Source organism: Prunus persica, chromosome G6 (genome assembly GCF_000346465.2).
Source record: "Prunus persica cultivar Lovell chromosome G6, Prunus_persica_NCBIv2, whole genome shotgun sequence".
NCBI lineage: Eukaryota > Viridiplantae > Streptophyta > Magnoliopsida > Rosales > Rosaceae > Prunus > Prunus persica.
The window spans coordinates 27,243,789-27,255,458 of NC_034014.1; the positions used below are offsets into that span (position 1 = coordinate 27,243,789).

General features: G+C 40.1%; 3 protein-coding genes across 3 annotated transcripts; 1 reads left to right on the forward strand and 2 right to left on the reverse strand.

Annotated features, from left to right (window-relative positions):
- LOC18773370 lies at window positions 1,316-1,888 on the reverse strand. Its single transcript, XM_007208615.1, has one exon. It carries the CDS (start codon window positions 1,886-1,888, stop codon window positions 1,316-1,318), a length of 573 nt encoding a protein of 190 aa, XP_007208677.1.
- Window positions 2,499-3,670, reverse strand: LOC18775554. The gene has a single exon (XM_007205818.2). The coding sequence runs from the start codon at window positions 3,412-3,414 to the stop codon at window positions 2,764-2,766; it is 651 nt and encodes a 216-aa protein (XP_007205880.1). The 5' UTR covers window positions 3,415-3,670; the 3' UTR covers window positions 2,499-2,763.
- LOC18772822 (mediator of RNA polymerase II transcription subunit 33A) lies at window positions 4,745-11,215 on the forward strand. The gene is made up of 13 exons (XM_007206281.2): window positions 4,745-4,904; window positions 5,227-5,512; window positions 5,592-5,702; window positions 6,026-6,376; window positions 6,587-6,903; window positions 7,080-7,171; window positions 7,259-7,643; window positions 7,834-8,044; window positions 8,128-8,242; window positions 8,477-8,638; window positions 8,761-9,421; window positions 9,627-9,827; window positions 10,019-11,215. The coding sequence occupies exons 2-13, from the start codon at window positions 5,247-5,249 to the stop codon at window positions 11,116-11,118; spliced, it is 3,972 nt and encodes a 1,323-aa protein (XP_007206343.2). The 5' UTR covers window positions 4,745-4,904; window positions 5,227-5,246; the 3' UTR covers window positions 11,119-11,215.

The following is an 11,670-nucleotide window of genomic DNA, read 5'->3' on the forward strand; positions in this document are numbered from 1 at the left end:
AAAATTGTGATCTTATTTGCTATGGAAAGCAACAAATGCATGCCATGCACACTATATGCTGTTAACCCCCAAAATGTGTTTGTTTTAAGGCTCCAAACAGAGAAGGGAGACAGAGCAAATTTGGACATAGATTTGTACTTAGCAGGAAGACTTTCAAATTAAAATACACTGGTTCTCAACTCTCACAAGTGTTTTGTGAGCAAATTGTCTCATTCTTTCAGGCACTTGGTTCTTTTCAGAATTTAGTCAAACTGAAAATGACAAGAGCTTTCTTTCTTCTTAAATTGAAGTATATATCAACTGAGCATCCAGAACATTGATTGAAAATATACAGGCCAACTTTCACAAAAGTAGTATCGTTGAGAAGTCAGTGTATTTCTGGTTCAATTGTTTGATCTACAAGGTTTGCAAGATAAACAACTGTATTTCTCTGTCAGAATACTCGTTCACAAGAATAGTCTCGAAATTAACATTTATTTCAAAAATAATATCAATGTTTTACAGTTCAAATTGATAGTATGACAACATAACAAACGACGATATAACATTATTAGATACAAAAGGTTATAGAAACAGCTCAATATCGAGTAATTCAAGATGCTGAAAATTGTGATTAATTAGTCGCACAGTCCAGTCTTTCAAGTGAATTTTAGAAGGTTCCATCTCTAAGCACCATTCAAGACTGAGTAGCCCCATTGTCTGATCTTCAAGGGTCAAATTTTCTGCACCTTTTGAGTGCTCCTCCTCTGTACATTTACATTTAAAATCTGCTTCCATTGCAGACAACAAGAACTCCTCATCTGGTTCTTGAGGATTCAGAGCCAATATGTTCCGCAGGTGTCCAAAGCATTCCTTCAGGGAACACGATCAAGCAGCAGTGCATCGGTGGCATTTTACGTGGACTTTATGATCGCACGGGAGATCGAAGGATTTATCCGATTTGATTTGTATGTCAACCTTAACTTCTGCATGTCCTTCGTCCCCCATTTGCTTTTAAATTATTGAAATCCAACATATCTTGAATTCTGCAGCAAGTATATGCTTAAAGGATTTTAAGCCCGAATTGAAGGGAAGCGCAAAAGTTGTGTTTGATGTGAAAATGCAGAGACTAGAGTGACAAATATAATCTTATTTTCAGTAAAAAGGGACAAATTAACAAATCCAGAATGCAACTTTATCAGATACGTAGAAGGTAGAAACAACCTAATTATTACAACCAATTCTGAATCATATAAAAAGAAAAAAAAAACTTTAGAAATTAGAGCACTGAACATGTAACCCCACAGAGCAAGAAAAAGAATTCTACGTTAGCGTTCTATGAACACTTGGGCTCCCCAACAGTCTTGCTCTTGACATCAACAGCAAAACCGCATAAGCCGGTGGAGATCACATTGACCTTAACCATGTTGAACACCTTCACTTTGCCGGAGATTTTGGTGTAAGTGTTGAAGGGCACCATACCCGCCTTCACCTCCATATAAATCTCGGGATTCCCCTGCAAACGCTCAGGCATAATGGAGAGCGTGACAGTCATGGATTTAGTGGTGCCGGCGGCTATCTCTCCTGTGTCTATAACGGCCTCGCCCATCGGCGCACCCCTATAGACCAAGAGTGCAGTGCCTTTGGTGGGCCTGAAGGCCTCCTTGTTGGGGTTCTTCACAGAGAGATTTAAATCTACGGTGAGTTTAGGCACTTTGTGAGAAATGTGCAGGTCCCTTAAGACCACCCCATCCACCATGGTTATGGGGTCCTTTCCTCTGTAAACTGTAACCGATAGGATCACCGTTATTATGAATGCTGTGATCACAAGAACCCCAACCACCGCAGCGGCTATGGGTACAGGCTTTCCTAGTTTCTTCATGATCCCTTCCTCCCTCTTTTCCTCCATTGTTTTACTTCTCCAACACAACACCAGGCGATTTGTTCTTTCTGTGTTTTGCAGCGGCTATGGTGTGCTTGCATACAATGCTTTGAACATCTTTTATAGCCCCATTTGCCTGGCATGTGTCTTTCATAATTAACTTCTGCGTGCCCTTTCCTTTCTTGGTCATTAAGTTGCCCAAATCGAACCGTATCTCGATCACAGCATGCTTAATTATATCTTGTATCAGCATAACAGAGCAAAATGGGACAAAGATTCGTACTTTGCAGGAAGACTTGGAAAGTAATATAAACTGGTACACAACTCTCACTAGTATTTTGTGAGCAAATTGTCTCATTCTTTCACACACTTGGTTCTTCAGAATTTGGTCAAAGTTTGAGCAAATTATCATAGCATGTAGAAATTACAGGAATGGCAGATAGGTTTTTGGATAGACGAAATATTGATAAAATGTTTTACCAGTACCATCAGCAGAAAATCCAACTGAAATTGACAGAACCAATTGTTTTTCAAAGGTTCTACAGAACACTCTTTCACAACACTTGTCTAGAAACTAATATTTTATTTAGAAATGCCAACGTTCTAATTCAATTAATAGTATGACAATATAACATAATACAATAAACTATTTCGTAATATAACATTATTATATACAAGGTGATAGAAACAACTCAACATCAATGATGTCTACCAAGTAATTCAAATTTGAAAATCATATTAAAAAGGAAGAAAATTTATATTTAACCAGTGCACTAAACATACCAAAATATGTCGCCCCATCACAACATGAGGGCTTGTAGTAGAGCAGTCACCAGCCACGAGCAGACAAGCCATATGCAAATCCAGAAAATAAGAAATCCCAGAAGCAAACACAAAAAAGATCACAACTTTGTCTTGCGTGTGCACTTCTGCTCCCCAACTGTCTTATTACTCACATTGATACTGACATCGCAGGAGGAGGTAGAGATCACATGAAACTTGAAAATTCCAAAAATGACAACTTTGCCCGATACTTTGGTCAAAGTGGTGAAAGGCAACGTACCGGCCACCACGTCCGAAAAGAGCTCCGATTTTTCCAGGAATCGGTCCGCCATAATGGTCAGCGTCACGTTCATGGGCTTGGTATGGTCCGCCGATATCTCACCCGACCCGATTCGGCCCTGGCCCACCAGCTCCCCTCTGTAGTTCAACAAAGCGCTGCCGCTTTTGTACTTGAAGCCCGCTTTGTTCGGGTTCTTCACGGATAGATCCACGTCCAGCGTCAAGTTCACGTCCACGCTGAGTCGGGGAATGTTGAGCGCCACGTCGAGGTCTTTCAAAACGACGGAATTGATTGTCATTTCGGGCTCCCTGGCTTTGAACACCGTGAAGCAGAGGATCACGAGTACGACTGTTGCGACCAGAACAACAGCTGTCACCGCTAGGCAGATGGTTCTGCACTTCCGAGATTGGCGGCGAGGATCTCCGCCGCCGCCGCCGCCCGCCGCTTTGAATGATCTTTCCTCTTCCTTTGATGAGGACGCCACTTCCATCTCACTAATGAAAGTATGAAACCCCAAAGAGATTTATTGTTACAAGTTTCTGAATCGAAAAGATTCTGGATTGCCAATATATATATAGAAAGATGGAAGCTTTTGGCGTTGGAGCGAGGATGCTTCAGTCGTGAGCTGACCAATTGGCGGTTTGAGTTGAGCCTCACAGTAGCTCCAAAACGTGTCAATGGGGGCTTTTGGGGACCCTTTATAGAGCCACCTAGCCTAATCTTATAAATATAATATAATATATTTCTAAGATTAGAATGGTGAAACATTTGAAATAAAATTGTGGAAAGAAAGTGATTTTAATTTATTCAAAATCTTCTTATGTTTATTCTTACTTAGGTATAACTTGTAAGTAGGGGATGATAGTGATTAAATTAATAAGTCTCTGTGGTTAGGCCGTCTGGATCTTAATGACGAGAGGAAGGTAGGCAGATGCAAATTGCAATGGTGGGCTCCCTGCACTTTCAAACTTCAAACCTTGGTGTTCTTAATCAAGTAAACGCAACTTAGATTAGAAACCCTAAAAGGGGTCGGTGGAGCAATTGAAACACGCTAATTCAGTAATGGTTGATGCCTTAATGAGTCGATGGCTCGATGGATCCACCACACTAGTAGCTTTAGTTTAGTCATTGTTATAGCAACAGGTTTATAGCTTTAATGTGATACGCTCATATTTCAAAATCAAAGGATAAGGATTAAATGGACTTCGATCGCAAACCACAAAATTTGACAGGATTTATTAATTCACTGTTGGAAATGAGCAAAGACGAAAAAAATATATCCTCAATAAATACGACAATAAGTCTTTGTTCTTTAATTTGTTAATTTTGTGATACAATTAAAAGTCATCGTGTCTTAAATTTGAGGATCGACACTCATTAGATACACTACCATGCAAAAAATATAAAAAAAAAAATACGACAATAAAATGAGTGGCGTGAACAAAAAAGCCTTTGGGAGGGAGACAATACAAAAGACGTAATTTTCAGAAGAAAAGTTTGCAACGTAGAAGATAGATATGTTCACGGCGGCTTGAGGTAGCGAATTGTTGTATGTGGTTGGTAGGGAAGATTTTCCGGCCCATATTTTGGGCTTCTGGGCAATATTGGGTGTGCATGTTATAATAAACATTTTGGGCTTATGGGCTTTGCTTTTTCTCAACTTCTTGACACCAAACCAAACAAACACACACACACAACACATCAACTGACACATAGCATAAATTGCAGGACATGACAAAAACACAAATTGCAGCCGTTATTTGATAGGGAGAGAGCGACCCTTTTGTTTTTCTGTGATTATCCGATCAACCCATCTCTTACATGATTATATCAAAGCCTCTGCTTTTGTAGTTGGGCAAGCCTTGATGTTGCTTTAGTGGTGGTAGGTTGAAACTTACAAGGCTATGGCCGCAGCAGCGTCTAGGTGGGCCATTTTACTGAACAACGCAGCAAAAGGCAGTGCAGATGTTGACTTGATTGGTAAGAAATATGGATAATTTGGGTTTGGAAATTGGGCAAAAAAAATTGAATGAATGCATGGAAGAGAGTAGGCGGGGGGTGTGGTGGTAGGTGCTCCAACATTCAAAAACGATACAATATTTCATAATAAAAATACAATATTTTATTACCTAACAATCTTCACAAAACAGAAGTACACATTTATACTGTGTGTGAAGCTGTAGACTGTACTAGGACTGTAGGATAGGGAAAACAAGCACATCTACTATGGCCATTTTCTATGGGTTTATTTGTATGTATTTATTATTTTAGAAAATAAATAATAAAAGTTTAGATATTGAAGGATTAAGGTAGTTGAAGAAGATGGGGTCCATGGGAATGGTAATGGGGAGTGAACTGGAGCGGCGGGTGGTGGAGCTGGTGACGGCGAAGCAGAAGGAGAGCCCAGTGGTTTGGGCCATGGAAGTGGGCAACTGGGTTGAGGCAGTTCCAAGCATTGAGTTGGGGGAGGTGTTGGTTTCCCAACTCTGTTTCCAACACAACCGGCCTTCCCTTTGGAAGTTTCTAGACCATGCTCTCTCCTCAGGCCTCCTCTGCCCTCTCCATGTCCTCTCCATTTTGTCTTCCAGGTACCCTTCATTTCCCTTCCAACTCTCAGCTCTCACATTGGCCTTGTCATGGTTTTGTTGATTGGGGATTGCTTTGCAGGGTGGTTCCTCATAGACGGGCTCAGCCAGAAGCTTATAGACTCTATCTTGAACTCCTAAGAAGATATGCGTTTTCATTTGGTCCACTTGCTGGTGATGCTTCCAAAGAAAAGTGAGTGTGCCAAATCTCATTTTCTGCTCTATTTTGATTTGCTATCATTGAATTCAATACCTTTATATGGTGCTATATGAATTATTTGGTGTAAGCATAATCTCTGTTACCATTATGTTTGGGTATTTATCATTGGGTTTGTCTTATTTTATTTCAGGTTTTCAAACTTGGTAGAAAGTTTCCATCTTGGTTTAGATGGTTTAATTTGGTTTCAATTAACATGGGTCGAAATGCTTGCAAAAGGGATGCAGGCATTGCTAGCATGATTTTTGTATCAATCAATTGAATGAACTGCTGAAATTTTGCTTTTTTCTATCTTGCAGGATAACAGAATCGATTGATGCTGCCCTTCAACTTTCTCAGACATTTAAGGTTCATGTTGTCGAGCTTGGACATGCATTGGTCCTGTTCTTTTTCAGTGTAATTATTAGCTTGATTGACAGCACATTGGATGATTGGGGATTCAAGATGACATCTCGAAAGAGACCGAGATCAGCTTTTGGAGGTTCAGACAATGATATGGAAATTGATTCCATGGAAAGTCAAAATCTCAAAATTAAAGAACATCATGAACGGATAAGGAAAAGGAATTCTCTTTTGGCCATAGAGGTGCTGGCGAAACTAACAGAAAGCAGAAAATCTTTGGTTCTCCTTCGACTTGTTCACTTGAACATGTATGCCTCTCATTCTTAATATTTGTCACCTTCAATTTGTAGATGTATTAAGAATCCAACCATGCAAATTTTGGCAACGCATGATATTAAAAAAAATCTTACATATTGCTCTGTCACTGCACATAAAAAATTATTTATATGAACAAGGATGCCTGTTGAGTGTTGGGAGACTAATAATAAATTTTCTGTTTAATCTTCTTTTATTCATAGGCCTGAAAGATTCAATGGCCTCCTGCAGAGGCTACGGTTTCTCAAAGGCCGTCAATTGGCATCCTCAGATTTGAATTCCGCGTTGCAACTATTGGCAAGATTGTCTGCCAACATCCATAGTGTCGTGGGTTTTAAACACCAGTTAAATAAGCACCGGCTCTTTGGTGTGCTTCTTGATATTGGTTCTCGGAAGCCAGTGTTTCACTGCAATTCTGGATTTGGTCACTCCACTTGTTGGGTCCGTTTTGATATATACATGGAGAATGCAATGGATGGCAAGCAACTTTCTATTAAATCATTTATTGATATACTTGCAGGTAAAGTCCCTTTGAAGAGTCTCATATGAATTCATATCTGATATAATTTCTGTAATTATATGTATGTAAAATGTGTGCATGCCTATATGCCTTTAGATTCATTTTAACAGAAATTTTTTTTTTAAGAAAACTGCAAGAAATTCAATTAATTCCTAATTCCACCGACCTAACTGCAGAAGGAATTTTGACACTCCAAGTATTTAACCAGGCAAGCTGGCAAGAAACCTTCCTAGAACTCTGGCTCTCAGCCCTTCGACTTGTGCAACGAGTTGAGACTTCTCCATGTTAACATATCTTGTAACAGAAAAGAAAATGAAGATAGATAGTTACCTTCTCCTTCATTCTTCATTTGCAGGAACGTGATCCTCTTGAAGGCCCTATACCACATCTTGAGGCCCGTCTTTGTGTCCTTTTGTCTATTGTCCCCTTGGCCATTGCTAATGTTTTGGAGGATAAGATCAAAGTGAATTCCTCTTCTATTGAGGGAGATACAGTGTCTGGGAATATGGAGAGTGGATATGGAGATGAAATGGATGGCAAAGCGAATACTTCAAGGAAGCAGGGACTGATTTCTTCTCTACAGGTCCTTGGAAACTTCTCTGGCCTTTTATGCCCTCCTTCATCAGTCGTTAATTCATCTAATATTGCCGCAACAAAAGCAGCTCGCTTTGTACTTAATTCCAAGAATGAAAAGGATGCATCAGGTGGAGGCAGTGATGTTGATACCAGTATAAAATCAGGTTTATCTTGGAAATCTGTAGTCCGCTTTTAATCTCACCTCAGATTTTGAATCAATCAGTGGTTAATGCATATGTATTTTAGGCGTGAATCTCTTATTGAAGAAAAAGTGTACACATGGATCTTTTTTGCTGTCTATAAAGCTTAGGTGCTTTCTGTAATAATTTTGCAAAAGAGTCGTATGTTTTTCAGGCGGTGACATGAGGCACCTTATTGTGGAAGCTTGCATTGCAAGAAACTTAATCGACACATCAGCATATTTTTGGCCCGGTTATGTGTCTGCATCCACAATCTCACTGTCAGATACATCACCAGTTCAAAAATCTCTTTGGTCAACTTTCATGGAAGGGGCACCATTGAGGGATTCCCTAATAAAATCCCTTATCAGGACCCCAGTTTCAAGGTATAATGAAAAAATATCTGAATATAATTGTAATGCGAGCTGATATTTTGCTGATTAGTTTCTCCTTTATTCTGCTGTTCAAGTTTAGCAGAGGTAGAGAAGTTATATCATATTGCATTGACTGGGTCCGAGGAGGAGAAGTCCGCCGCAGCAAAGATCCTATGTGGTGCATCTCTCAAAAGTGGATGGAACATTCAGGTTGAACAATCATGCAGTAACACTAAAAAATTTACATTTGGCTATGTTTCGAGTCCTGTTATATCTATTATAAGCCTAATGGTGTCTTTTATCCTCATGTCACTCTTCAAGTTTGCTAATGGCACATTTAATATCTTGGGCTTCAAGTTCTAAATGTTAACAATGTTATGGCTGTTAAGAAAAATTATTTATTAAGAAAATTAAATTTTGATTTCTGAACTTTGTTGTTTTCAGGAACATGTGGTGCACTTTGTGGTCAAGCTTCTTTCTCCTCCTGTACCTCCCAATTATAGTGGATCAAGAAGTCACTTGATTGATTATATGTCAATGTTGAGTGCTCTCCTTTTTGGAACTTCCTCCGTTGATACAGTTCATATACTTTCTTTGCATGGTATGGTGAGTGAAGAAGTCTCATGCCATCTCAATTGGTATCATAAAATAATTTGAGCTTAGGATGCCTTACTATTGATTCAACTAAGTCATAAGAAGTTGAAGTTCGGACATTCTTATGCCTACAGGTCCCTGAAGTTGCAGCTTCTTTAATTACGCTTTGTGAGGTCTTTGGATCACTGAAGCCTGCATCAAGTAACAAATCAAGCATTGGTGATGAGTCCTCCGTTTACATGGTTTTTTCTTTAGCATTTCTTTTTCTTCTTCGTCTATGGAAATTCTATAGACCACCTCTTGAGCAATACATTACGGAGAGAGGAGGAGCAGTTGGAGGAGTGCTGACTTTGGAGTATCTTTTGTTATTGCGCAATGGCCACACTGCACCTGCCCGGAATGAAACAAACAGCAGCGGGGATCAGCTTGAATCAGCATCTCGAGAACCTATGTACATTGATTCTTATCCGAAATTACAAGCCTGGTATTGTCAAAACAAGTCCTGTATAGCTTCAACACTTTCTGGTCTCTCTAGTGGAAATCCCGTTCATGAAGTTGCTAATAAAATATTAAGTATGATTTATTGGAAAATAACTAGAACTGGGGACCCATCAAGTAACTCTTCTGGACCATCAAGCAGCAGCATTAGTGGCTCCCCTGCAGATACTGGAGAGGACATGTGTCAGAGACCACTGCTTCCTGCTTGGGAGATACTGGAAGCCATTCCTTTTGTTCTTGAGGCTATTTTAACTGCCTGTGCCTATGGTAGGCTTTCATCCCGGGACCTGACAACAGGTTAGTTGGATTACTGCACTTGTTAATCCAGGCTCATTATGTGGTTTTTTCCTTTTTTCTTTTTTGTTTGTAATTTCTTCTGTTTCTTTCATCAGCTCATGAACATGTAACTCTCTTGACACTTCAAACAAAAATTAGAGTGTTTAGTGATATTTTAAGATTTTATTCATGAAAGTCCTTCTTATGAGCCCTTAAATGCTTGCAGGGCTGAGAGACCTTGTTGAGTTTCTTCCTGCTTCCCTTGCTGCCATTATTAGTTACTTCTCTGCAGAAGTTACCCGTGGTATTTGGAAACAAGTGGCTATGAATGGAATAGATTGGCCTAGTCCAGCAGCGATTCTTCAATCAGTTGAATCTGAAATAAAAGAAATACTCAATGCTGTTGGTGTCAATGTTCCAAGCTGTGGTAATTTAACTCCTCTTATTTTTGTTTTGTTCGTATGGTTTGTTCTGATTATCCTATTCTGGTGCTGTAGCCCCTCACACACAAACAGACTCACAGCGAGTGACAATGATTGGTTCAATTTACATACTGTCATACTAACTTTAGAATGTCTTCTGCCTCTCTGTTGCTAAAACCTTTTCAATGCCTTGCAGGGATTTCAACTGTAATGCTTCCACTTCCACTGGCTGCTCTTGTGAGTTTAACCATTACTTTTAAACTCGAGAAGAGCCTCGAATACATACATGCTGTTGCTGGGCTGGCCTTGGAGAACTGTGCATCAGGTTGTCCTTGGCCTAGCATGCCTATTGTAGGCTGTTTGTGGGCTCAAAAGGTCCGCCGCTGGCATCACTTCATTGTTGTATCATGTTCTCGCTCTGTATTTAGACAGAACAAAGATGCTGTTGCGCAGCTTCTGAGAAGTTGCTTCTCCTCATTCCTTGGATCGCTCCATGCTTCAACCTCTTCATTGTCCAGTCAAAGCAGTGTGAATGGTCTGTTGGGCTTCACCATTGCAGACATCGGCGCTTGTCCTTCCGTAGCACCTGGATTTCTATACCTGCGTTCTTGTCGGACAATACACGTTGTGCAGCATGTGAACGATGTGATTGTAGGACTTGTAGCAGAGTATGCTGCGAAACTAGCCGAGAGATGTGCTAGCACAGATTCCCCTCGCTTGAAGTCTAGCCAAGCATCACTGTCCCTAGCCATTGCAAAGGCGAAGGAGGTAGCCTCACTTGGTGCAAGCCTCTTGTGCGTGGCAGGCGGAGTTCAGCTGGTTCAAGAACTGTACAGGGAAACAATCCCAACCTGGTTACTCTCATCAAAGGAAGAGAAGCTCGGGGAGGCGAACGCTGTGTCTTGCGTAATGGAAGGGTATGCAATGGCATATCTGGTGATCCTGTCAGGTTCCATTGAATGGGGCATTGGAGACAACTTGCCTTCACGGACACTCTCAAGAAGGGCCAGGATTGTTGGGAGCCACATGGATTTTCTGGCAGGGGTGTTGGAGGGAAACATATCACTTGGCTGTGATCCTGCAACTTGGAAAGCTTATGTTTCTTGTTTGGTGGGCTTAATGGTGAACTTTGCTCCGGTGTGGATTCGGGAAGTGAAGGTGGAGACGTTGAGGAAATTAGCCAGTGGATTGAGAGGGTGGCATGAATGTGAGCTGGCCCTTTCTCTTCTTGAAAGAGGTGGGCCTTCAGCCATAGGCTCTGCTGCCGAATTAGTTTATGTGTTGGATGGAGTTTGAATTCAAACTCAATCCAAGATGTAGAATGTAGTGATTTTAATCTATCGATTTGGTACTTATATGATGTTGCAATTTAGCCTCCAAATTTGGTTAGCAATCCGATTTGCTTTTTTATTTCAGTTTTGCCCGCTAACGAAAATTAAAACGTAAATATAAAAAAAAAACTTAGAGAAGTACCACTAAATTAAGAGCTTTTTGATTTTTGATTCGAGTACTTTACATCGAACACGAAACTTACAACCTACTTCCTTACCCAACTCTTCGAATAGGCTAGAAGGCATTTTCTCCTACATTCATATGAAACACTGTCTGGAATATGATCTAATGCGTCTTAATTTATAATAAACAACTTGTGGAGAAAAAAAAAAAAAGAATTACTTCCTTGCTGGTATGTGATAATGTGAGAATAATAAACAACAAAATGGAGGAAAAGAATGAAAGTGGAATTTTACATTTGGCGGATTGGCAGATTGGCGGGCCATGTTCAAAATTTCGTAAAAACTGAAAATAGAAATTAATTAATTACGCATATCTGAAATAACATGCCTACAT